Here is a 24,827-nt window from a genome sequence, read left to right as displayed (position 1 = left end):
TTATCATAATCATTGTCTTATCCCTTAAGATCCCTGATAAATATATGTATTGGCTAGTTAAGTAAGAGTTGTCTGCTTTGGGAATAATTGTTTTTGCGGCATTCTTTGCGCTAGTCCCTGAAGTCTTGAAAATTAGCCAAAATAATAAAAGTTGCATATGTTCTTGTCCCCAATGTCCAAGACATTGTCCCATGGCTGGAAATGTGCCTACCTTGTGTTTATTAACTCTGATAGCATAGTAGGTATTGACAGCATCTTCTATATAACTATCCTGGCTGTCACTAAAATAAGTTTTATTTTAAGGTTGGGCCGGATATCCGGTCTGGACGGTTATCCGGCCGGATATCTGGTCATTTTCTATATCCGGCCGGATACCGAATATTAAAACTATCCGGTTACATGATATCCGGGGGATTTTTGACGCCGGATATCCGGTTATCCGGCCAGATATCCGGTAAATTGCCGGATATCAAACGTTGGCCAGATATCCGGCCGGAAAATCAGCCGGATATCCGGTATCCGGCCCAACCCTAATTTATTTCTCGCATCGTATTATAAACAGCCTTCCACGGATATAAAATGTACAATTACAAGATTAAAACTAGTTTTTTGCCCTGAAATGCCGAAAGATCGGGCTAAAAAAAACTGGTTTTAATCTTATGATTGTACATTTTTATATTCGTAGAAAACTGGATATAATACGATGCTATACATAGTTTTTTTCGTATGAATAAGAACCGGTTCTTATATCAATTTTCAATTTTTTTCAATAATTACTCAACAGTATTTAAAAAGTCAAATTAAAACCAGCTTAATTTTTTTAAAAGCCTAATTTACTTCAAAACTAAGAGGTCTACAAAAAAACGACTGCCTATCTAAATTCTATGGATCATTTTACATCTACTACTTACTAAATCACAAAAGTTAGGACACGTTTTTTGAGGGATTTTACAAAAACACAAAATGTTTTAAATCATTACAGTTTTTAAAAATTACCTATCCAAAATTTTCTTCTTTTTTTCTTTCTCTTTTCGTCTCCTTCGCTTATCTTTTTCTCTGTTAATTGATCATAAAAAAACTAAACATCAATTCATAACAAAATCCTTATATATAAGTAACAGGATGTGTGTCTGTGTGTACCGAAGGATCCCGCTAACAGTTGAACTATTACAGTGCAGTATAGCTTCTCATAGGTCATGGAAGGGTTTATAAGAACCTAGTAAAAGTGTCTGACTCTGATTGTGACGTAAAACAAATAAGCCAATGAGATACCACTATAAATTTTACCATTGGTCAATTACAGTGTATACTGGCCTCTCATTGGCTAATTTGATTTACATCCCATATAATGATTACCCCTTCTAAATTAAATTATTGATTGAAAATTTCTGACATTGCTAGTTTGGAAGTAACCAATAAATTTTGATTTAAATCACTTAGTTTTCTATTTCCATCGGGTCTCTATAGAGGCCTCTAGTTAAATTTATTTTTTTAGGTTAATCTTGTAAATCGCATAAGATCCCCCATTTTTAATTTTACTAGCAAAAAGATGACTGAAATTTAACGTCTATAGTTTGCCGACCTCTTTATTTATCACTAGCGGCTACGCCCCTAGAGGCCTCTAGTGGCACTTTAAATGTTTTTTTTTATATCTAAAATATGTCTATGTTGCGTTTGACGTTTATGTTTGCGTTGAACTCCCTTTCTAAAATCGAGAACGTAAAAAAAATTGTGATTTCTCTTGAGAGGGTGGTGGTACCCTCCCCCAAAATAGTTAAAAACCTTCCCGGGACCTATGAGAATCTACCCTGTTAAGAAGAAACCGATCGGTTCAGCGGTTAGCGAGATCCTTCTGTTCAGACACACAGATACACAGACAAACATCCTGTTACTTTAGTATAAGGATTTATACCAATGTCGTGCGCGTCATCCGCGACTAAGCCTCAAATCAAAACCCTTCTGGATGTTTTTAAAAGCGAAGCTTTTCTATAATAAGGGTCGGTTCGTCCGTACGTCCGTCCGTCCGTCACAGTTAGCTATTTTCATTAATTTAGATTTGTCCTATCGATTTCAAATATGATGATTACTGTAGTAGTTAGGTACAATTTAGAAAGCGTAGCAACTCTATAATCAATACCAGAATGTCCGTAAGTCCATTTTAAACAAGTCGATTTTTAATATTTTTGACAACAAATTTTTGTATGTTAGAATTATCCGATTCTTCTGATTTTTTGAAAACTGATTCCTAATACAACAAGGTACAATGTTATAAGCGAAGCATCTCTATAAACAAGTCCAAAAAATGTAAGTATGTCCTTAAACAGTATCATCTATTTATGCAGTTTTGCAAATTTACTTACAATATTCAGTTCTGACAATCTACAAGTGTTAATATTCGTTGTCCTTTCATTTCAGAGCTTCGCTTTTATGGATGTTGTTATCCTTGTTTTTTTTTAATTGCCTTATTTAGGTCAGGTTTAAACTTCCAGCGAGGCGTTTCTATAATTAGGGTCGATCCGTCCTTACGTCCGTAATGGTTAGCTTTTTTCGTTAATTTAGGCATATTAGAATTGTACTAACATGTCTAACGATTTCAAACGATTAATCCTGTAGTAATGAGGTACGATAATCGTTACCAGAATGTCCGTACGTCCACTTTAAACATGTTGTTTGTTTTTTTAAACTTTTTAACAAAACATTTTTGATTCATGATTCCTATTACAACAAGGTACAAATCTTGTATATTTATATTTTGTATATTCAGTTCTGACACTCTACAAGAGTTAATGTTCGTCTGTCCGATCGTTTCAGAGCTTCGCTTTTATGAATGTTGTCATATGTGGCTTACAGGCGACAGACGAGCGTCGCAGCTACCGAGCCTTGACTTTTTCAATAGTTTTTTTTTTATGCCTGTCTGAGTCTGAATCAATATATTTTCTGTGGCGACCCTGAAAAATTATAAAAATTAGTGGATTTTCTTTTTTAAATTCGAAGATTTTTTCCCCAAAGCGTTTTATAAAAACCAACTCTCAAATGAATAAATTAGATCGTAGTTTTCATTCCTCTCAAAAAGTTTATCTCAAACAAAAAAGCCTAAAACCAAAAATGTCAATCTCAAAAAAAACTCTTAAACATAAAATCCTATCATAAAGACATCCATCTCTAAAAATGCTTTTCTTAGAAAACGCCAAACCAAACCAAAAAAGCTTTCCTCAAAAACGCCTATCTCAAAAAACACCCATCTCAGAAAAGAAATTTCTCAAAAAAATCCCTACCACAAACAAAAATATCTTAAACCCAAAATTCTATTTCAAAAAATGCTTATCTCAAAAAACGCCTATTTCAGAAAACGCCTAACCGACCAAAAATCTTTTCTCAAAAATGTATACATCAAAAACGCCTATCTAAAAATCAACTATCTTAAAAAACGCCTTTCTCAAACAAAAAATGCCTATCGAAAACAAAATGTCTATCTCAAAAAACGCCTATCGCAATAAATCCCCTTACCTTTCTTTTCTCGCTGTCGGAGTCAGAACTTACAAACTTCTTTTTCTTTTTCCCATATTTATCTCTCTTGAGGCTGTCACTGTAAATACAATTAATTGAGAATTGTCATCAATCGCAGGGATCTAAAAGGATAAGACAATGGCCGATAAATTTATGTACATTCCAAATGCTGATACACAAAATTATCCTCTTTGAAGATTAAAAGTAGTAGTTGAAAGTTTTGAACACTTAACGTAATTATCCAACCAATCAAAATAATTTGGAAACTCTTTCCCATATTCTTATATATTTTGAAAATAATTCATGATTTTGTTGAATTTTAAGCAAAATGTATGAATACCAGTGTAAAAAATCATGTTTAAAGATGCATTATCGTATTGAAATGCCAGTAACCTAACATATTTGTTTTTATTAACAATTTATTTATGACAGAAAAAAATTAAAAATTTTTCTTGTCAATTCGATAGAGTTTTTTATTTGGTTAGGTAAAATATTACATATTTTTTGTTTAGTCACAGAAGATAAAGTTAATTATTTTTAAGAAAATTTTAAATATGAAATTATGAATATTTCAAAGGCCAATACATTTTTTGTTGTTGAAGCTGGTCCTTTATGGATCTTATTGTGGCAGTCTCTTAGCAGTGAAAGTAGTGTATTTCTTGCAGGCTTCCTTTATTACAAACAGGTAGCTGTGTTTAGTGCCCTAGCAAAATGGGGATAGATGTAACTGTTTTTTTTGCCTTACATTTTCTATTAACGTCTATTCTTTTCAAGGAGGTTCCTTTCCCCCTTACTTTCTCTTTCCCTCTACAATGACATCAATAGAATAAATAGTCCAAAAGAAGTGATATACATCCCCATTTTCCTAGGGAAATAGAGACTTTCGTGGCAACGCACCTTAAGGGGCGATTCGTCGTATTTTTAAAATGGCTTTTAATAGGTTATTTTAGGTTAGGTCGTTTTGGGTCAGGTGATTGCCCCGCAGGGTTAGGCAGTTGTCCCAGCCCGTTTAGAGCCCCCTGCAGGAGTTAGAAATATGAGAAAAGCTACTGTGAAAAATATAAAGAATCGCCCCTTAAGGAGCGTTGCCACGAAAGGGACTTACCCCAATTTTCTTACCTGGGCACTTTACTTGTTTTAGAGCACATAGCACAGATCTTGGTACCAGGGTTGTTAATAATCTATTACCTGGGTATTTTAATTTTTTTTGAGTACATAGCACAGTCCTTGGTACCAGGGTTGTTAATAATCTATTACCTGGGCACTTTACTTGTTTTAGAGCACATAGCACAGACCTTGGTACCAGGGTTGTTAATAATCTATTACCTGGGTGTTTTACTAGTTTTAGAGCACATAGCACATACTTTGGTACCAGGGTTGTTAATAATCTATTACCTGGGTACTTAACTTGTTTTTGAGCACATAGCACAGACCTTTGTACCAGGGTTGTTAATAATCTATTACCTGGGTACTTTACTTGTTTTAGAGCACATAGCACAGACCTTGGTACCAGGGTTGTTAATAATCTATTACCTGGGTATTTTACTTGTTTTTGAGCACATAGCACAGACCTTGGTACCAGGGTTGTTAATAATCTATTACCTGGGTACTTTACTTGTTTTAGAGCACATAGCACAGACCTTGGTACCAGGGTTGTTCACATATGTGCAGTAGTCACAAGTCCAGGAGATCCTTAAAAATAGTTAATTCTCGCATCGTATTATAAACAGCAAAAAATGTATAACTACAAGATTAAAACCAGTTTTTCTTAGCCCCGATGATAAATGCATGGGCTAAAAAAACTGGTTTTAATCTTATGATTGTATATTTTTATATCCGTAGAAACTGGATACAATACGATACTAGACATAACTTTTTTCGTATGGATGACAATCGGTTCTAATTCACCGGATATTAATCGTTTCGAATGAATATGAGAACAAGATTTCAGTTAGATTTTCTTGTGAAAGCCACTATTTTAAAAAATGTATGATACTTGTTTTTGATAGCCAATCTAAATTTAATAAAGGACCCTGAACTTTTTCTACATAATAATTAAAGAATGGTTTTATAGATTTTGGGTACCATTATAATTTACAGTCCACTACCAATCTTAATCAGATTGGTAAGACGATGGCCAATAATTTGATATACATATAGTGGTTGAAACGTTTGAACATTTAGCTTTAAAAGAAAACCAATCAAAATTCATTAAAAGCCCCTAAAGTTGTTGAGCCAACCAATAAGAAAACATTATTGTAAAACTTTGGGGACTAGTGTAATAAACAGCCCATTGTCCCCTTTCTCTCTCTGTATCACTCTGTAATAGTTACAATACCTGGAAGAGTCGCTGGAGTGAATTGAAACAAATTCCTCATCACTTTCTCCAGTGTAAAATTCTTCTAATATATTTATCCTTAAATTTAAAATATAACAAGGATGACAACATCCATAAGTAGCGAATAACAGGAAATCGTTGATGGGAATATGTACAAGTAGATTTAAAGTGTAATTATTAAAATCAGGAATAGATTTGGAAAAAAATATTTTGATACTGTCATCACAAAAAAGTTTGAAAATCGGACCATAAACACCAAAGATTAGGGGAAAATGTGAAAAATATAAAAATAGCCAAAAACTTGCTAAAAAGCGGTCCGAACGTCTTGAATGTTTTATAATTATTTGTGCTCCAAAATGATGGGAATGTTGACAAAAAGTTTCAGCTTTCTATCTTTTATAGGAGCTGAGTAAATTCCATTTCCCCCAAAGCGTTACGGACTGACGGACATACAAAGTGAATTAGCTTTGCTACTAAAAATCATAAGTACTTAAATTCTAGGAATCGATCTAGCACCCCAAATAATATACAAATATTAATTAAACTTAGTAAAAATATGTAGAATGTGAACTTATCAAATTCCTGTACTGTACATTTCAGTCGTCTATCTTCAAGGAAAAAAATACAGAAGTGTTAAAATCTAGGAATCAATCTAGCACCCCAATTAACAGACAGATGGATATAACAATATATAGATTAGATTTTAACTTATAGCACATAACCTTTACGGATTTTACCAGAAACCTACCCCCCTCTTTATTAATTTCCTAAGTATGACTTACAGACCGACAGACCAAGTAAATCATACAATAGATTATCAGTAGTAACAGTGGCTGTGATTCCATTTGAAATTGCCAAAAATAAATATCTAGTTAGGCTATAGTTGGCGTAAAACTTGTTTTTTTTCATGTTTCTGAAAGGAAGTGTGTAAGTTGGGGAGAAATAAGGGAAAGAGGGTTGAGGGGAAATTTTAACTTAGAATTGTTTGTCTGAATCACATTCCCTACTCCCTGATTGGTAGGTATTATTCACAAAAAAAATTACATCACAGTTCTTCAAAAACTCATGTTTCTCTTTTTTTTAGTAGCAAAGCTACTCTATAATTCACTTTGTCCGTCAGTCCGTCCGTCAGTCCGTCCGTCCGTAACGCTATGGGGGAAATGAGATTTTCTCAGCTCCTATAAAAGATAGAATACTGAAATTTTTTGACAACATTCCCATCATTAAGGAGCAAAATTGACTATAAAACATCATTAGCGGTCGGACCGCTTTTTAGCAGGTTTTAGGCTATTTTTATATTTTTCAAATTAAGATATCAAAATCAAATTTCCCGTCATTTGAAGAAATCAACAATGACAGTCAGGCTGCCTTTTTGCAGGTTTTTGGCTATTTTTATATTTTTTACATTTTCCCCCATATCTTTGGTAATTATGGTCCGATTTTCAGAATTTTTTCAGTTAAAGTTAAAGAGAGAGACTATACTATTAACGAACTTTGATATGGAACTTTTTAGACCACCCCTACTAGAATTAATTTCTGGATAAATTCCTGAATCTGTTGTTGAATCTGTTGATCTGCTGTGCTGCTGACCTTTACGGGAACTTCTGGAGGCATTTCTGAAACAAAGGCGTTTAAAATGGTGAGCGTTTTATAAGATAGGCAATTACAAGGTTATGTGTTTTCTATGATATGCCTTTTTCAAGATAGACATTTTTAAGACAGGTATTTTTTAAGATAAGAATTCTATATTAGGCGTTTTTAAAGTAGAATTTTTTTATGATAGGCGTTTTCTAAGATGTGCTTGGTGTTTTTGTTGCAGGTATTTTTTAAGATTGCCGTTTTCTAAGATAAACTTTTTCTACAATATGACAGGTTTTTTTTAAGACAGACTATTTTAAAGACAGCAATTTTTTCAGATAGGTATTCTGAAATGATTTCTAAAGTAGGGGTTTCTAAGATATGCATTTCATTTTCTAAGTACGCAGTTTCCCAGTTAGGTGTTTTTAAAATTGTTGAAAAAGGTGCATTTAGGCATAAGAATTTCATAAGATAGGCATTTTATAGGATAGGCCTATTCTAAGATATGCGTTAATACATTATAACTTCTAAGATATAGGCATTTTCTGAGATACGCTGCAACTAACCTGCTTTGAGAACTTGAATTATTTCTAGAATGATCTTTATATCTTGCATTCTTGGATCTCCTAAGACGACATTACAATCATGAAAGATAACATTACAATCATAAAAGACAACATTACAATCTTGAAAGATGACATTACAATCATAAAAGACAACATTGCAATCATGAAAGACGAAATACAAATTATAAGAGATGACATTATATATAAAGAAAGACAACATTATAATCATGAAAACGACAGTACAACCATGAAAGATGACATTACAATCATAAAAGACAAAATACAATTTCCAGTATGGCTTCAAAACCGATTAATATCCGCTGGATTAGAACTTGTTCTCAGCAATACCAGAAAATTACGTATAGCATATGGATGTACAGACATACGGACTGCGACTCTAATTATTTAAAGCTTTGCTTAAACAAAATATACTACCTTGAGTTCAGGGATCGTATTGATTTCTTTGATTTTACTGATGACTTCTGACTGTTGCTTGGGGATGAGGACCGCAAATTTTTAGACTGTAATGGATACAGTTTTGATATCTAGGTTCTTATAGCTTTCTTTAGTTGTACATAACATTTATTTAAACATACTTTAATTCTTATTAACATAATATTTATTCTTAGTCTTTTATCATTACTATCAGACAGAGAGCAAAATTTTAAAACTTTAATAGATATAGGCTAAATACTCCGTTATAGTTGCTTGTGGCTTTCCAAACTGGTATATAACATTTATTTGTCCCTAATACTTTTCATTTTCCTACATGTATAGTCTTTTAATGAAACTGCTTGATAAAGAGCACATTAAGAGACTATAATATGTACATTTATGCTAAATACTCTTTAATAGTTGTGCATAGCTTTCAAAAGCGGTATATAACATTCATTGATAAATCTAGTTATTACAAAATCTTTGGTTGAGAATCTAACCCAACACCTGAGGTAATGCGCCATGAAGAATCCTGTAAATAAATTAAAGAGATATCTAACTGCCTGATCATGTTGCTGTTGCTGCATGGCCCAGTTCATCCAGTTACCATCAACTGGCCGCATACCCTGCACCCCCGGTACACCTGGTACACCACCCCATCCTAGGTAATAGGTAATATATGTTATGGACAAAGACCAAATTGCTGCAAAATTACAATTATGAATGACGACATTACGACCATGAAAGACGACATACAAATTATTGTTGGTTGTAATGTCGTCTTTCATGATTACAACACCCCATCCTATATAGGTAATACATGTAGCTGTCTATTGTGCCCTAAGAAATTTGGGATAGATGTCACCGCATTTGGCCTACCTGTTCTATTAACTTCATAGTAGAGAGAAAGGGAAGGGGGAAAGAAACACCCTAGAAAAGAGATGGGCTAAAGGGTATTTCCTGACTTTAATAGAATAGGTAGGCCAAAAGTAGTGACATCTATCCCCATTTTGCTAGGGTACTATACACAGCTAATTAATAAAACTTTAAGAAGCGTCATGTGTTTAAAATACATATAAAAAGGATGGATGAGAGGAGAAGGTGGGAAAAGAAATCCCCTAAAAAAGAGATGGATAATAGAAGTATTTTATGACGTCACACATGATACTTTCCAGTGCAGTGCTTCAGAATTTAATACAAGGAGGATATCATATTGTATAAAGTAGTAAGGTTTTAGTGTGTGTAACAAAGAATATCGTGCTAACCATAGAACCGAAATGTTTCTCATTTACAGTGAAGCTTCTTATAGTTACTGATATATTTTTATATGCCTTTTTTATCCCATAGAATATAAGACCTAAGATGCCCCAATGATGATAAACAAAATTATCCCTTCTATAGCGTAAGATTAGTGGTTGAAACGTTTGAAAACTTTACTTAATTAACCAACCAATTCACTAAAGTCCACAAAGTTTAAAAGCCAGGGAATAAAAAAACTATTTATAAAACTTTGGGGACTAGTGTAATACCCAGCCTATTGTCCCCTCCTCTCTCTACTTAATTCTACCTGGAATAACTGGTGGAAAACCTTGCTGGAACGGATATCCTGGCGGCCACAGTGATCCTGGATTCCAAACCATTCCTGAACAGACAAAGGTCGTGCAATCAAAGGGTTGGTTTACTGCAAAAGCAGGGATGATAGCACCTTATTATCTACTATAAAAGTCATGGAAAGTGTCATGTATGACGTCATAAAAATACGAAGGGATGAGAGGAGAAGTTGGAAAGTAAACCCCTTAAAAAAAGAGATGGTAACAGACGTATTTTTATTACGTCACAAATGAAACTTTCCAGCGCTTGTATAGGTGATTCTTATATCTGATTAAGACCCTTTGATTGCATGACCTTTGTCAGAAAGTCATGAATGTGCATAGTAATGAGTTGCCCCTGTTTTGGGCAAATGCATTCTCTATAGTCTAACTTTTAAAATCTTTAGATATGACGTGGTTTGTGCTGAAGTTAGAACCAATCAATTCGCTCAATATTGTTCGGATGCGCTACATGTTTTGCGGCATCAATTCATGACATTCTTACATTAGAAAGGTTAGAGTAAAATAAAAGAGGGGGAAGGATCTAAATAACTGTATGTACCCACCCCTGAGGACTTTAATTGAGTCTTTGAAAATCAACCAATAGCGTCGTGAATAGTCGCTATAAAAGAGCAGATATCAATCAGCTGGCAGACAAAAAAGGTCTCCAACAGGGGGAACCAGTTAGTTGTCTAGTTATACATCTATATTTTTAGATTTATTGTAGAAAGCATAGCATTTATGTTAAACTCAAAACAATTTACTGTTAATTTTAAAATGTTATCAAAAGCTTTGATTTAGTCTAACTGATTATAATTAAGCCTCTTAAGCTTTTTTATAAAAAATAAATATGGTACAAAAATCCTCTAAAACTTATTGAAAAAATCATCCAAATTGTTTTGTAAATATTTTTGTAGCTTTATGAAGAATTCGAAAGAATGAAACTTAAAATTAATTAAATTTGGATATAATTGAAGTAAAAACCGTTGTTTTACCATAAAAATAAGAAAGATAAATAGATAGAAGGTAGATTTTTTTTTTGTAATTTTAATATAAAAAAATTAGTTACATAGTTACCTATCTTTTGATTACAGACGGACAGATATACTGACAGACAGAGACAATCAGACAGACAGACAATCAGACAGACAGACAGAAGGACAGACAGACAGAAGGACAGACAAAGAGACAAAGAGAAAGAGTGACAGACATACAGAAGGACAGACAAACAGAAAGATTGATATTTAGATAGTTACCTCTCTCTTGATTACCGACAGACATACTGACAGACAGACAAGAAGACAATCAGACAGACAAACATACAAATAGACAGTTAGATAGTTACCTAACTCTTAATTACACACAGACAATTAGACCGACAGAAATACAGACAGATAGATAGATAGATAGTTACCTGTCTCTTAATTTCAGACAGACAGAGAGACTGACAGACAATCAGACAGACAGAAGGACAGAAAGACAGACAGACATAAGGACAGACTGACAGACAGACAGATTGTTAGATAGTTACCTGTCTCTTGATTACAGACAGACAGATAGACAAACAATCAAACAGACAGACAGATAGATAGTTACCTATCCCTTGATTAGACACAACCTAATCTTTCCCGATTTTGTATAATTTTTGAGGAACACGATTCCAGTGACGTCATATTTTTCTTTCCCGAAAAAGGGAAGGGGGGAAGAAAAAAAGAGATGGGAGAAAAGGGGGTTTTCCCCATCTCTTTTGAAGAGATTTTCTTCCCCCCTTCCCTTTTTCGGGAAAGAAAAATATGACGTCACTGGAATCGTGTTCCTCAAAAATTATACAAAATCGGGAAAGATTGGGTTGTGTCCTTGATTACAGACAATTAGACCGACAGACAGACAGACAATCAGACAGACAAACAGACATATAGACAGTTATATAGATACCTGTTTCTTGATTACCCCCAGAAGAGAGTCCCCCGCTGCCCCCAATCATGTGCAAACTCTTCGTGGAAATTGTTCTTTGGATTCCTATAACAATAGAGGTATTACAAAGTAATTATCTGTCAAATTTCCACCCAAAAAAAGGAGTGTAAAGAGTTTTTTTGATTGTCTAGGCACTTTCAGGGAAACCCCCTTTGTTGTTTATTATTTTTGGTTCTCTGCCTGTAGCTGTTCGATTGATATCATTCTTCCAGTTGACCCCATCTGTCTTAGTCATTATTCCTAATTCTCACATAATCTTCCTAACTCTTACACAATCTTCCTTTTTCTCACATAATCTTCCTAATTCTAACAAAATCTTCCTAATTCTTACACTTTTTCCTTTTTCTTGCATAATCTTACTTATTCTCACAAATTCAATTCTTACACATTCTTACTTATTTTTTAAAAATCTTCCTAATTCAATTCTTACACATTCTTCCTGATTCTCACAAAATTTTCCTAATTCTAACATATCTTCCTAAGTCTAACATATCTTCCTAAGTCTAACAAAATCTTCCTAATTCTTGCAAAATCTTCCTATTTCTCACAAAATCTTCCCTATTCCCACAAATTCTTCCTAATTCTTACCCATTCTTACTTATTCTCACAAATTCTTCCTAATTCTTTTTAAAAATTTCTTATTCTCAAATTATCTTACTCCTTCTCATAAATTCAATTCTTACACAATATTCCTTATTCTCACAAAATCTTCCTAATTCTTACACATTCTTCCCTATTCTTACAAAATCTTCTGTATTCTCACAAAATCTTACTTATAAATACCTGGGGATAAAATGCTTTAAACCAAACCCAGTAAAAGTGTCGGACTGATTATGACACAAAAAAATAATTAGCCAATGAGAGGTCACTTTAAATTTTACCATTGGTCAATAATGGCCTCTCATTGGCTAATTTTTTTTATGTCATATTCAGTCCAACACTATTACTGGGTTCTTTAAACCAGAAGTCAAAATAACGTTTTCGCAGAGCTTGGTTACCTGTACTACCTGTAGCTGCTTGGTTGACCTCATCCTTCCACTTGACCCCATCTGATTCCTGGTTATTGTTCACTTTGGCAAGATCATGCATAGATGAGGACCTAGACAGGTTGCAACTTGTAATTATATAAGAATTTAGCAGTGCATTTAGATAACCCTAGTTTCACATTTCATTCAGGTTCTTCAAAGTTTTAATTCATTTATAACCAGTAGGGAGGGAGGCAGCCAGGATACCAACTTATTATGGTCTCCTCGGACCAAGAACACTACCCTGTGGGACTCCATGCCTTATCAAACACACACACTAAAACATGCACAGACACATACACGCACACACACACAACTCTAGAGTATCACTTTACCAACTTGATGATTACATAGTAGGACCAAGAACACTACACTGCGGAACTCCTCACATAGCTTCTTACCTGTTAACTTTATTATTGAATCTGGATTTTCCATTTTTTCTTGGGAGACGCTTTGAATCTTGGCCACCTTTGTCAGATAACCAATCTAATTGTTACAAAAAAGAAATAGGATGTTTGTCTATAAAACAAGGATGGCAACATCCATAAGCAGCAACCAGAGAAAGTGGCTTAGAGAACAGATGTTCAGTGGTCATGAATAATATTTCATTTTAGAATACCTGGAAACTTAAAAGTAAGTTGAAAATATTTTTTGATTCTTCTATTTTTGTAAAATGACTGACAGCCAAACAAAATGTATAAGACTAAAAAAAATATTGTAATTTTTTTGCCAAATAGCTTCAATACAGGATACTGTTTAAGGACTTACATTTTAATTTTGTTGTTGTTGATCCCTTCCCCAAACATATATAAGGGGAAGGCATATGTTATTATCACATTTGACCCATCCTAACTCTTTAGAGAATGATTTTAGTATTGTTATAACTTAATACCAATAAACTTGTAAATATAACCTCTGGGTTATTGGGAATAGAGGCTAAGCTTCTCTACAGATGAAATTGAGCAAGGTCCATCCATCACACCCTTAGCTTGTGCCTATTAGAGATGAGCTAGGTGTTACATAAGTTATCTATGCCTAGCTGTTGATGATGCTGGTCCTGCTGCCTATCATGTCCCTGCCACCAGGAGTGGCTGTCACTACCTGGATCCTGGCCCCTGCCAGCTCGAGTACCTGCAAAATTACAACAAATTTAGTGCATAGTTCCTTTCGTGACAATGCCTCTAAAGGGACATTCTGTCGTATTTTCACAGTAGCTTTCCTCCTATTTCTAGCCCCTTACGGGGTCTCTGACCCTGCAAGGCCAATTGCCTAACCCTGCGAGGCAATCACCTAACCTGTCCTAAAATAACCAATAAAGCTACTGTAAAAATACAACTAAATGCCCCTTAAGAGGCGTTGTCATAATAGTGACTATACCCAAAAATTTTATATGTTGCATAGAGGCAAAATCCAACACAAACAATGTGCAAAATTTTTTAGTACAAAGTCAAATATTAAACAATAAGATTAATTATAAACATGTGGTAAGAAAAAAGTACATTTTATTAAAAGCAAATCTTTTCTTTAATAAGGGCATGTATGTCCGTACATCACAGTCAGCCTTTTTGTTGATTTACACATGTTAGACTTATCCCATTGAATTCAAATAAGTTTGATTGTTTGTTCTACTGTTTGATTTAAGAGCTTTGCTTTTATGCATGTTGCCATCCTTGTTTGAAATTTATTTTGGTGAACACAGCACCCTCTTTTCAGTCTATATAACAAAAAATAAATTTGAACCTGGATGAAATAGACATTAATAATATACTATAGAAGCAGATAATAATGCCTTTACACTTTTCTGGAATTCTGCAGGTAAAGTTTGAAACAGATAGGACAAATTTAATTTGGGTACCTTAATTTTTCTAAGTTGGGTACTTAAGATATTTAATTTGTATACCTGAATTTTCCTGTCTCAACAGAGCTCTATCATTCCCCCCAATTATTGGGCTGAACATTTGGGGGTAAGGATACACCCCACCAGTTCCATGGCTGGGATATGGGTTGCTGCTCTGTTGGGGGCCAGGGTATCCCCCTCCAAATCCTCCTCCGGGGTACATGTGGGCTGGGTTAGGGGTGGCTGGTACCTAGATAAATACATGCATATAATAAAGTAACAGGATGTGTATCTAGGTGATTGTCTGTATGTCTTTACTGCTAAACCAATATGATTTTATATAAAAATGTAGTTCCTCATAGGTCCTGGGAAAGTTCTTACTTATTCTAACAAATTCTTCCTTAGCCTAACAAAATCTTATTAATTCTCATAAAATCTTCCTAATTCTTTCTTATTCTCATTAATTCTAACAAATTCTTCCTAATTCTCATAAAATCTTCAAAATTCTCACAAAACCTTCCTTATTCTACTAAATTCTTCATAATTCTAACATTTTTTTATAATTCTCTCAAAATCTTCCTTATTCTAACAAAATCTTACTAATTCTAACAAAATCTTCATAATTCTAACAAAATCTTCATAATTCTTACAAATTTCTTTCTTATTCTCATTAAATCTTAATAATTCTAACAAATTCTTCCTAATTCCCATAAAATCTTTAAAATTCTCACAAATTTCTTTCTTATTCTCATAAAGTCTTCCTAATTCTTATCCACTCTTCCTAATTCTTAAATATTCCTTCTTATTCTCACAAAATCTTCCATATTCCAACAAATAATCATACCTGGGGATAGACATGGTGTAAACTTGGGGTCATAGGAACATTGTGTAGCCCTGGGTATCCGCCAGGCTTGGAAGTATCAGGGTAACCTGCAATATAAGCTGTGTCACAATTCTGTTTGTAAAGATATTAAAAAGAAATATCATTATGGAAGAATCATTAAGAAAATTGAAGAATTATTAAGTATCTTTTTTAACATTATTTAGAAGTCTAAACAAAATATCTCTATTTTCATTTATTCAAAATTAACTTAGAGACAGAAAGTTTAAATCTAGTAACCACTCCTCACAGGAAGGGAGGGGTCAATGGGCTGTATATTAACCTAGTCCCCAAAGTTTTATAATAACATTTTCTAATTTGTTAGCTCAACAACTTTTGGGTCTTTGAATGAAGTTTGATTGGCTTGTTCGTTAAGTTGAGTGTTCAAACTTTCAACCACTAATTGTATTTTTCATCTTTTCATAATTTTGTGTATCATCATTGGGGATGAACAACAATTTATTGGCCATTGTCTTATCCCTTTAGATTTCTGCATAGTTCAGATTTTGGACTAAGTTTTGTGTAATCAAAGGGTTGGTTATAAGTTGAGTGTTTTATTTTACGTTACATCCTGGATGTTTTGATTTAAAAGAAGATAAGGACGTAATAATTAACCCCTCCCCCCTCCAGGCCATGGTTGCAGCTTTAAGCCAGGGATCTAAAGGGATAAGACAATGGCTGATAAATTAATGTACATCCCCAATAATGATACACAAAATTACCCCTTCTGTAAATTACAATAAGTTGTTAAAACATTTTGGACACTCAACAAAAAGAACGTACTAATCAAATTTAAGAAAAGTCCCCATAGTTCTTAAGCAAATGAACAAGAAAAAGTTATTACAAAACTTTGGAGACTAGTGTGACATACAGCCCAATGTTCCCTCCCTCCCTCCCTCATTTTAAGCTCTTAGTTTTTGCTAATAGGTAAAATAAAACTTTTTTTGGGGGGGTGGGGGGGGGGGGGTAGATTTCTCCCTCCCCCCCACCCTAAAAAAACTTACCTTGAATATTTGATTGTTGTGGATAGTGATTATCCCTGGCCAAGCCACCCCGGGGAAGAGTGCCACCCACACTCCCCCCAAACCGGTTTTCTTTGTCATTGTTCTTCAGAGTTGACAAACCTGTAACAAAACTTGGTTGATTAGATAAATTGAATCACTAGAGGATACGCTTCTAGAGGCATCTAGGGGACCTTGAGATTTGGGGGGGGGGGTATGCAGTAAAGACCCCTCCCATTTAAATCTTTTTAAATTAAAAAATATATTTAAAACTTTTAGCCGAAGTATCCCAATTGACGCCACATTAGAAAAGTCCAATATTCTAATATGACGTCATTCAGGATTTTTTGGCAAAAAGTTTTTAATTTAATCCCTTTTTATGTGCAGAGAAGGAGAGCAGCTTATAATGTCTCCAATAAAAAGGGATAACATTTTTTTGAGACACAATAAGCTGCTTCCATTCAGGCCTAGCTATTCTAACAATCAATTCTACAAAGAATCACGAAACCTTTAGAAGTTAGGTGGGGGTATATCTTGTTTTTTTCATGTAACTGAAGAGGGGTGGATATGAAGGGGGGGGGGGAAAGGGTAAGGGGGTTGTGGGGAAATTTTCCTTAGAATTATTTGTCATAATCACATTCCCTTCCTTGGCTTCCATTGAAGTAGAAAAGGTTAAAAGTCATTTTGACGCAGGGAGTGACATACTGACGTAAAAAAGTGTACCGACTGTTGCTATGTCTAACGCATACTCTAATAGTGAGAATATAAGAAATGTCTTGACCCATATGCAGGCGCAACTCATTAGCATGCACAGTTAAGACTTCTCAGACAATGATCGTAAAATAAAAGGATTGGTTGTCTGTTGTATGTTTCTTATAATCTAATATCCTATAGTAAACGTTTGAGTATTGCATCCCATTACAAGCGGATGATGCTCTAGGTTATCTATCTATCATCACTTGAAATAGTAAGAAAATTCCTGCCCAACGAGGTAATTAACAACAGCTGGATTTTTAAATGTGTAGCCGTTGCAGTAGCCATAGCCGTGGCCGTCGCCACTGCCAGTGCTGCCAATGAAACATGGATTTTTAAATGTTTGAAGTTTTTAAGTATTATTATCATTTTTTTCTTCATATTTTTACTGAAAATTCAAAAAAGTGGTTGTGATCACGCGTAGCCAATTTGATTTGAAGATCGCTGTTAGGTTAATGTACCTCTGGCTACGGCTTCGGCTACGGCTAAACATTTAAAGATCCAGCTTAGGTAAAGAACGGATATACTTGTCCTATTTATAGAGTAGCCTCGCTACCAACAAGGAAGCTATTTTCTCGTATTCATTCGAAACCGATTAATATCCGGTGGATTAGAACCGGTTCTTATCCATACGAAAAAAAAATATGTCTAGCATCGTATTATATCCAGTTTTCTACAGCATGACCCTCAAAAAAGTATTTTTAAGCATCTGCAGCCTATATTTCTCAATAAAATATTAAAAGATTCATATGTACTTGTTCTCTATAATTTTCTACATCAAAGGATATCAAATATTTTTTTTACATCAATTAACAGCCGAGATTTTTAAAGCCAAACTTTGGAAAAAGTGCTTGAGAAACTGGATATTGCTAAATATTTCTTAGTTTTTTATTAGTATATTACTTTTTATCAACCAGTTAAAAAACAAATAAGAAAGAAGAGCAAATTTACAATTGATACATTTTTTATTGCATTTAAAAACGTTACTTTTACATATAAAAAACTACTTTTCAAATTTTACTGAATACATTTTTCTTATAACCATTTTCCCTCAAATCTTATAATATCTCCCACTTATTAATATGACCTTAAATAAACCCCTCCCCAATTTATGCTCATTACCAGAAGGATTAGCGCAACCTTTACCAATAAATTCACGCCCACTTATCAAATTAATCTAAGACACATAAAAATCATTTAAATTATTAAATGTTTAATAAAAGTTTGAAACTGTAACTTTTTGGTTTTTTAACTTATTTTGATAAAATAAAAAGTGTTTGATTTCTGTTTATGTAAACTTTCAATTTGCTACTATTTTTTATAGGATTTCTTTCTGTAAGGGTGTTTTTGCAATTTACACTAATCTAAAAATGCCTTTTAGAGCAAGTGAAAAAAGTGCTTTCAGCATGAAATAAATTTCTTGGAAACATCTTTATATAAGTTTTTAAAAAGTATTGAAATTATGAGGTAAACACGTCATTTCACTTTAAAAAAACATTTTTCTTGAAAAGTTACTTTTTCCTCAGCCACTTTTTCAAAACTTTGGCTCAAAAAATCTCAGCTGTTAATTGATGTAAAAAAAATATTTTTATACCTACTTATGTGGAAATCTACAGAGAACAAGAACATATACATTTTTTGATAATTCATTGAGAAATATGGGCTGCAGATGCTTAAAAATACTTTTTCGAGGGTCATGCTGTACGTATATTAAAATATACAACCATAAGATTAAAACCAGTTTTTTAGCCGTGCCTTCGGCATCTCGGGGCTAAAAAAACTGTGTTTAATCTTATAATTGTATATTTTATATCCGCGGAAAGCTGTTTATAAAGTTGCTAGAAATTACTATTACCTATTCCTGGCTTCGCCACAGGATATTTGCTTGTACTTGTTCCAAGGTTCTAAAAATAAAAATTTTAAAATTTCTCAGCTACTTATACTATTTAAGATAACTAGTGGCTACGCCCCTAGAGGCCTCTAGTGGCACTTTAAATGTTTGTTTTTTTGGTTCAAGTCTCTACGATACCTATCTAAGTTGCGTTGTAGTCTCTGGGTTAAAACATTTTTGTGTGATTTCTCTTAGAAGGGTAATGGTACCCTCCCCCAAAATAGTTATAAACCTTCCCGGGACCTATGAGCAGCTACCCTGTTAAGGAGAACCAGATCGGTTCAGTGGTTAGCGAGATCCTTTGGTACAAACATACACACAAACACACAGACAAACAGACATCCTGTTACTTTAGTATAAGAATCAGTTGACATTTTTTGTGAAGATTCCCTATACGAGTGAGCTTCAAGTTTTTAATTTACTTGGTCCGTTGGTGTGTCGGTCATGAAAAATATGCATTTAAATTCTAAAGTTTGATGATTTCATACAGTAGGATATTTTGAATATTAAAAAAACCAGTGGCTACGCCCCTAGATTAATCTCTAGGTGAGTGACTTGAGGGAAGGAAAATCCACCCACTCCACTGTCATTTTTTTGTTTTAAAAAGAAAAAGTTTTTTTTGCAGGGGAAGGGCATTTTTTTCTAGGCGTGATTTCTACATGATCCCTATATAAAAGTAACAAGATGTCTTCTGTGTGTCTTTATGTACAAAAGGATCTCGCCAATCACTTAGTCGATATGGTTCTTCTTTACACTGTAGATTCTCATAGGTCCTGGGAAGGTTTATCCTCCAAGAATTATAACTCATAGAACCCCCCCCCCTCCAACAAAAATATAAATTTTACTCTATAAAAAACAACTAAATTTAAAATTTTCCCAGATTCCCCTAAAGCAAATAGGGGCGTAGCCGCTATTATAAAATAAAACAATTAGCTGATTTCTATATGTTGCGCCTTATTCCTGAAATGCCGCTAATTATATTTTACCTGTTTTTGAAGTGTCCAATTGTCTTGACCACTTGATCCTGGCATTGGGACACCCTACAAAATTTAAGAATTATTAATTTCTGTTTGTCCATCTTTCCATTTGTTCGTTTGTCCGTTTGTATAATTGTAAGTTTGTCTATTTGTCCTTTATACATTTGTTGGTTTGTTCATTGGTCCGTTTGTCCATTTGTCCGTTTGTCCATTTGTCCGTTTGTCTATTTGTCCGATTGTCCATATGTCCGCTCGTCCATTTGTCCATTTTTCCGTTTGTCCATTTGTCTTTTTGTCCATTTGTCCACTTGTCTGTTTGTCCACTTGACTGTTTGTCCACTTGACTGTTTGTCCACTTGTCCAATTATCCACTTGTACGTTTGTCCACTTGTCTGTTTTTCTACTTGTCCATTTGTCAGTTTGTCCGTTTGTCCATTTGTCCTTTTGTCCATTTGTCCATGTGTCCATGTGTATGTTTGTCTATCTGTAATAATGTTTGTTTATCTGTCAACTTGTCTATAAATATGTCTGACTTTCTGCTGTCTGAATGTTAACTGTTCACAATTTATCTTACCATCTGTTTTTCAGTTTTTATGTCTGTCTGTCAATCTGTATGACTATAGCTAAATATCTATCTGTCTGTATATCTACAAACTATATGTCTGTCTGTTTGTATGTATGTCTACAAATATGTCTATATGTCTGTATGGCTACATATCTATCTGTCAGTCGTTATGTTTGTCTACAAATCTATCTGCAAGTCTGTCTGCCTGTCTGTCTATATGTCTACAAATCTATCTGTCTGTCTGTCTGTTTTTTCGAAACAAATCTATCTGCAAGTCTATCTGTATGTCTGTCTGTAAGTATGTATGCAAATCTATCTGCAAGTATATCTGTTTGTCTGTCTGTCTGTCTGTCTGTCTGTCTGTCTGTCTGTATGTATGTATGTATGTATGTATGTATAACTACTTATCTATCTACAAGTCTATCTGTCTGTCTGTTTGTAAGTACGTCTACAAAAATATATGCAAGTCTATCTGTTTATCTGTCTGTATGTCTCTATATATCTATCTAAAATTATTCCTTTCTATCTGTCTCTCTACAAATCTATCTGGAAGTCTATCTGTCTGTTTGTCTGTCTGTATTAATATCTACAAATCTATCTGCCAGTCTATCTGTCTATCTGTGTGTCTATTTACAAATCTATCTTTCTCTCTGTCTGTAAATCTACAAATCTATCTACTAGTCTGTCTGTCTGTCTGTATGTATGTATGTCTGCAAATCTATCTGCAAGTATATCTGTATGTCTGTATGTCTGTATGTCTGTCTGTCTGTCTGTCTGTCTGTCTGTCTGTCTGTATGTATGTATGTATGTCTGCAAATCTATCTGCAAGTATATCTGTCAGTCTTTCTGTATGTATGTATGTATGTATGTCTATAAATCTTTCCGTACGTCTATCTGTCGGTCTGTCTGTTTACAGATCTACATGTCTGTCTATCTACAAATCTTTTATCTATCTATCTGTCTATTTGTCTGAAAATCTATCTGTCTGTCTGTATGTCCTGTTTTACCTTAGGTGTAGGTCCAAGCTGCGCTCCACTAGAAGATTTCTTGGGCAATATGGGGGGCGGAAATTCTTCTACTAAAAAATAAAACAGATTTTCATTTATTGATATATCCATCTATCTGTCTATCTTTCTATCTTTATACCTGTTTACTTGTTTATCTATCTATCTAACTTTCTGTCTATTTATTTATCTATTTAAAACTTCAATCTATCCAACTATCCATCTATTTAACTATCTATATTAATCTATCTATCTATCTATCTATCTATCTATCTATCTATCTATCTATCTATCTATCTATCTATCTATCTATCTATCTATCTATCTATCTATCTATCCATCTATCTTTTAATTTGTCTGTTTTCTATTCTTTATCTGTTTGTTGATCTATCTATCTATTTATCTCAACTATCTATCTTACCCTCGATCCATTTTTTAAAGATTAAATGCGAATATTATTTACATCAAAATCAGCTGTCTATCTCTTATAGCAGGTGATTAAGTAACATATTTTTTTAAAAAGGGAAATCGCATCGTATTATAGACATATTTTGCGGATACTAAGATGAAGAATTATTGGATTTATTCTCCTCGGAGCTAACAAAACAGGGAATAATGAATTAATTTTCATTATAATTTCGTGGAAAATTGTTTGTAATATGATACAATAAATGATTTTTCTTCTAGTGTGGCTCAGCACTGGTTTTAATCCAGTGGAAATTAATCGGATTTAAAAAATGCGTTTCCAGAGCTGGTTCAGAGCCATACTTAAAAATCATGATTCGGGGCCAACAAACCTTGAATTATTGTTTTTTTTATTTTACTATCCGTGGAAAACTGTCTATAATATGATACGATAAATAACTCAGGGGTCTAAAGGGATAAGACAATGGCCGATAAATTGATGAACATATTCAAAGATGATACACAAAATTACCCCTTCTGTAAAATTAAAATTAGTGGTTGAAACGTTTGAACACTCAACTTAGTAAACCAACAAATCACATTAAATAAAGCCCCCAAAGTTATTAGGCTAACGAATAAAAAAAGCTTTTATAAACTATGGGGACTAGTGTAATATACAGCCTATTGTCACCTCTCTCTGTAAATAACTACTAAATTTTACGAATTACATATTTATGAGGGGGGGGGGGGTAGTTTTTTTTTCATTTCCCGCAACCCTGCATAAGAATGTATGATTAAAATAATTAAAATCGCTGAATTTATGTCCCCTAATCTACAGGGAGGGAGGGGACAATGGGCTTTTTATTACACTAGTACCCAAAGTTTTATCATAACGTTTTCTTATTTGTTGGCTTAACAAATTTGGGAACTTTTATTCAATTTTTGTTGGTTCATTAAGTTGAGTGTCCAAACGTTTCAACCTATAGTTGTAATCTAAAGTAGGAATAATTTTGTACATTATCATTGGAGATACACATCAATTTATCATCCATTGTCTTATCCCTTTAGATCCCTGTCCAAACTCCGATTAAGACGAAACAATTAAAAGAAAAATATGTGGCGATTCTAAGTCGAGCTTTAATTCTGTAAATGTTGGTAGTTTTGGACAATTTCCAAATATCCGGGGATGGGGGGATATAGGTTTTAATATCAGTTGATACCCAGGGATCTAAAGGGATAAGAAAATGGCTGATAAATCCCTAATGCATCCCCAATAATGATACAGAAAATAACCCCATCTGTAGATTAAAATTAGTGGTTGAAACACTCAACTTAATAAACCAACCAATCAAAATTCAGTAAAAGTCCCCAAAGTTGGAAAGTCAACGAATAAGAAATCGATATCATAAAACTTTAAGGACTAGTGTAAAAACGGCCCTTTGCTCCCCCCTCTCTCTCTCTCTTATTGATATAAGTTTATGTTTATGTTGCATATGCCCCTAGAGGCCTCGGCCCCTGGGGGCTAACAAAACTTGTTCTAATCTTATAATTTGCAATTTTAATATCTCCGGAAAGCTGTCTATAATACAATGTGAGAAATAACTATAAAAAAGTAGTTGAAATTACATATTGATCAAATGCGTTTTATGGGATTTATGTCAAAAAACATTTTTTCTGAATTATTTGCACCGTCCTAAAGTATTATAGACATCTTGTTTCCCCTTGTTTCGTAGTTCAAAGACTTACACACACACTCACACATACACACACACACATACACACACACACATACACACACACAAACACACACACATACACACACTCACACACTCACACACACACACACATACACACACACCGACACACAAACACACACACACATACACACACTCACACACACACTCACATAAACACATACACACACACATACACACACACACACACACACACACACACACACACACACACACACAAACACACACAAATATGTAATGTACAATGTATAAATATGTATTTAAATATATTTTAAAAGGCAAATATACAAATACTTTGTATTTAGGACAGAGATTCTATGACTACAGTTCATCAGTATGTCCGTCCGTCTGTCTGTCTGTCTGTTTGTGTATTTGTCAATCTAGCCGTCATTCTGTTTATTTGTAGAAATTAAACGTTTTTCTATCAGTTAGTCAGTCAGTACGAAATGCATGATGATTCCTATTACAGTTAGGTACAATTTAGGACGCGTAGCAACTCTATAATCGTTACCAGAAAGTCCTAACGTCCATTATAACATGCTGACTTTAAAAAAAATTTACTTTAACTATAATACAAAGTAGCTTGATGTCTGTCCGTTGTCTGTCCGTCTGAAGCTTAAGATCTCAGTAACCACTGAAACGATTGGATTCTACTCTTCAGGGAATATACCTACTGGCCCTGTGGTGGTTTTAGGGGCGAAGCCTCTAGTGTATAAAATAGTATTCATCTGATTTTTGAAATGATGAT

At 33.9% G+C, this 24,827-nt stretch overlaps 2 protein-coding genes across 15 annotated transcripts in view; one reads left to right on the top strand and one right to left on the bottom strand.

The window, feature by feature from the left end:
* Window positions 1-24,827, top strand: part of LOC145306864 (uncharacterized) — a 282,216-nt gene that overhangs the window by 25,836 nt on the left and 231,553 nt on the right. The window lies entirely within an intron of this gene.
* LOC145306912 (uncharacterized) overlaps window positions 1-24,827 on the bottom strand; it is a 68,430-nt gene that overhangs the window by 17,981 nt on the left and 25,622 nt on the right. Inside the window, exons 8-28 of the mRNA XM_080149252.1 lie at window positions 21,924-21,994; window positions 20,361-20,414; window positions 19,339-19,387; window positions 16,734-16,853; window positions 15,694-15,779; window positions 14,913-15,099; window positions 14,048-14,143; window positions 13,414-13,480; window positions 12,986-13,086; window positions 11,949-12,032; window positions 9,992-10,066; window positions 8,988-9,085; window positions 8,425-8,510; window positions 7,990-8,049; window positions 7,396-7,461; window positions 5,846-5,911; window positions 5,110-5,199; window positions 3,508-3,586; window positions 2,911-2,948; window positions 997-1,056; window positions 212-281 (exon numbers count right to left, since the gene is read on the bottom strand). Of these exons, the coding sequence (XP_080005378.1) occupies window positions 212-281; window positions 997-1,056; window positions 2,911-2,948; window positions 3,508-3,586; window positions 5,110-5,199; window positions 5,846-5,911; window positions 7,396-7,461; window positions 7,990-8,049; window positions 8,425-8,510; window positions 8,988-9,085; window positions 9,992-10,066; window positions 11,949-12,032; window positions 12,986-13,086; window positions 13,414-13,480; window positions 14,048-14,143; window positions 14,913-15,099; window positions 15,694-15,779; window positions 16,734-16,853; window positions 19,339-19,387; window positions 20,361-20,414; window positions 21,924-21,994 (1,703 nt within the window). The remainder of the gene's footprint in view (window positions 1-211; window positions 282-996; window positions 1,057-2,910; window positions 2,949-3,507; window positions 3,587-5,109; window positions 5,200-5,845; window positions 5,912-7,395; window positions 7,462-7,989; window positions 8,050-8,424; window positions 8,511-8,987; window positions 9,086-9,991; window positions 10,067-11,948; window positions 12,033-12,985; window positions 13,087-13,413; window positions 13,481-14,047; window positions 14,144-14,912; window positions 15,100-15,693; window positions 15,780-16,733; window positions 16,854-19,338; window positions 19,388-20,360; window positions 20,415-21,923; window positions 21,995-24,827) is intronic.

Source organism: Acartia tonsa, chromosome 15 (assembly GCF_053477335.1).
Source record: "Acartia tonsa isolate MP-2025a chromosome 15, ASM5347733v1, whole genome shotgun sequence".
NCBI lineage: Eukaryota > Metazoa > Arthropoda > Copepoda > Calanoida > Acartiidae > Acartia > Acartia tonsa.
This window is presented reverse-complemented; position numbering and strand designations above follow the sequence as displayed.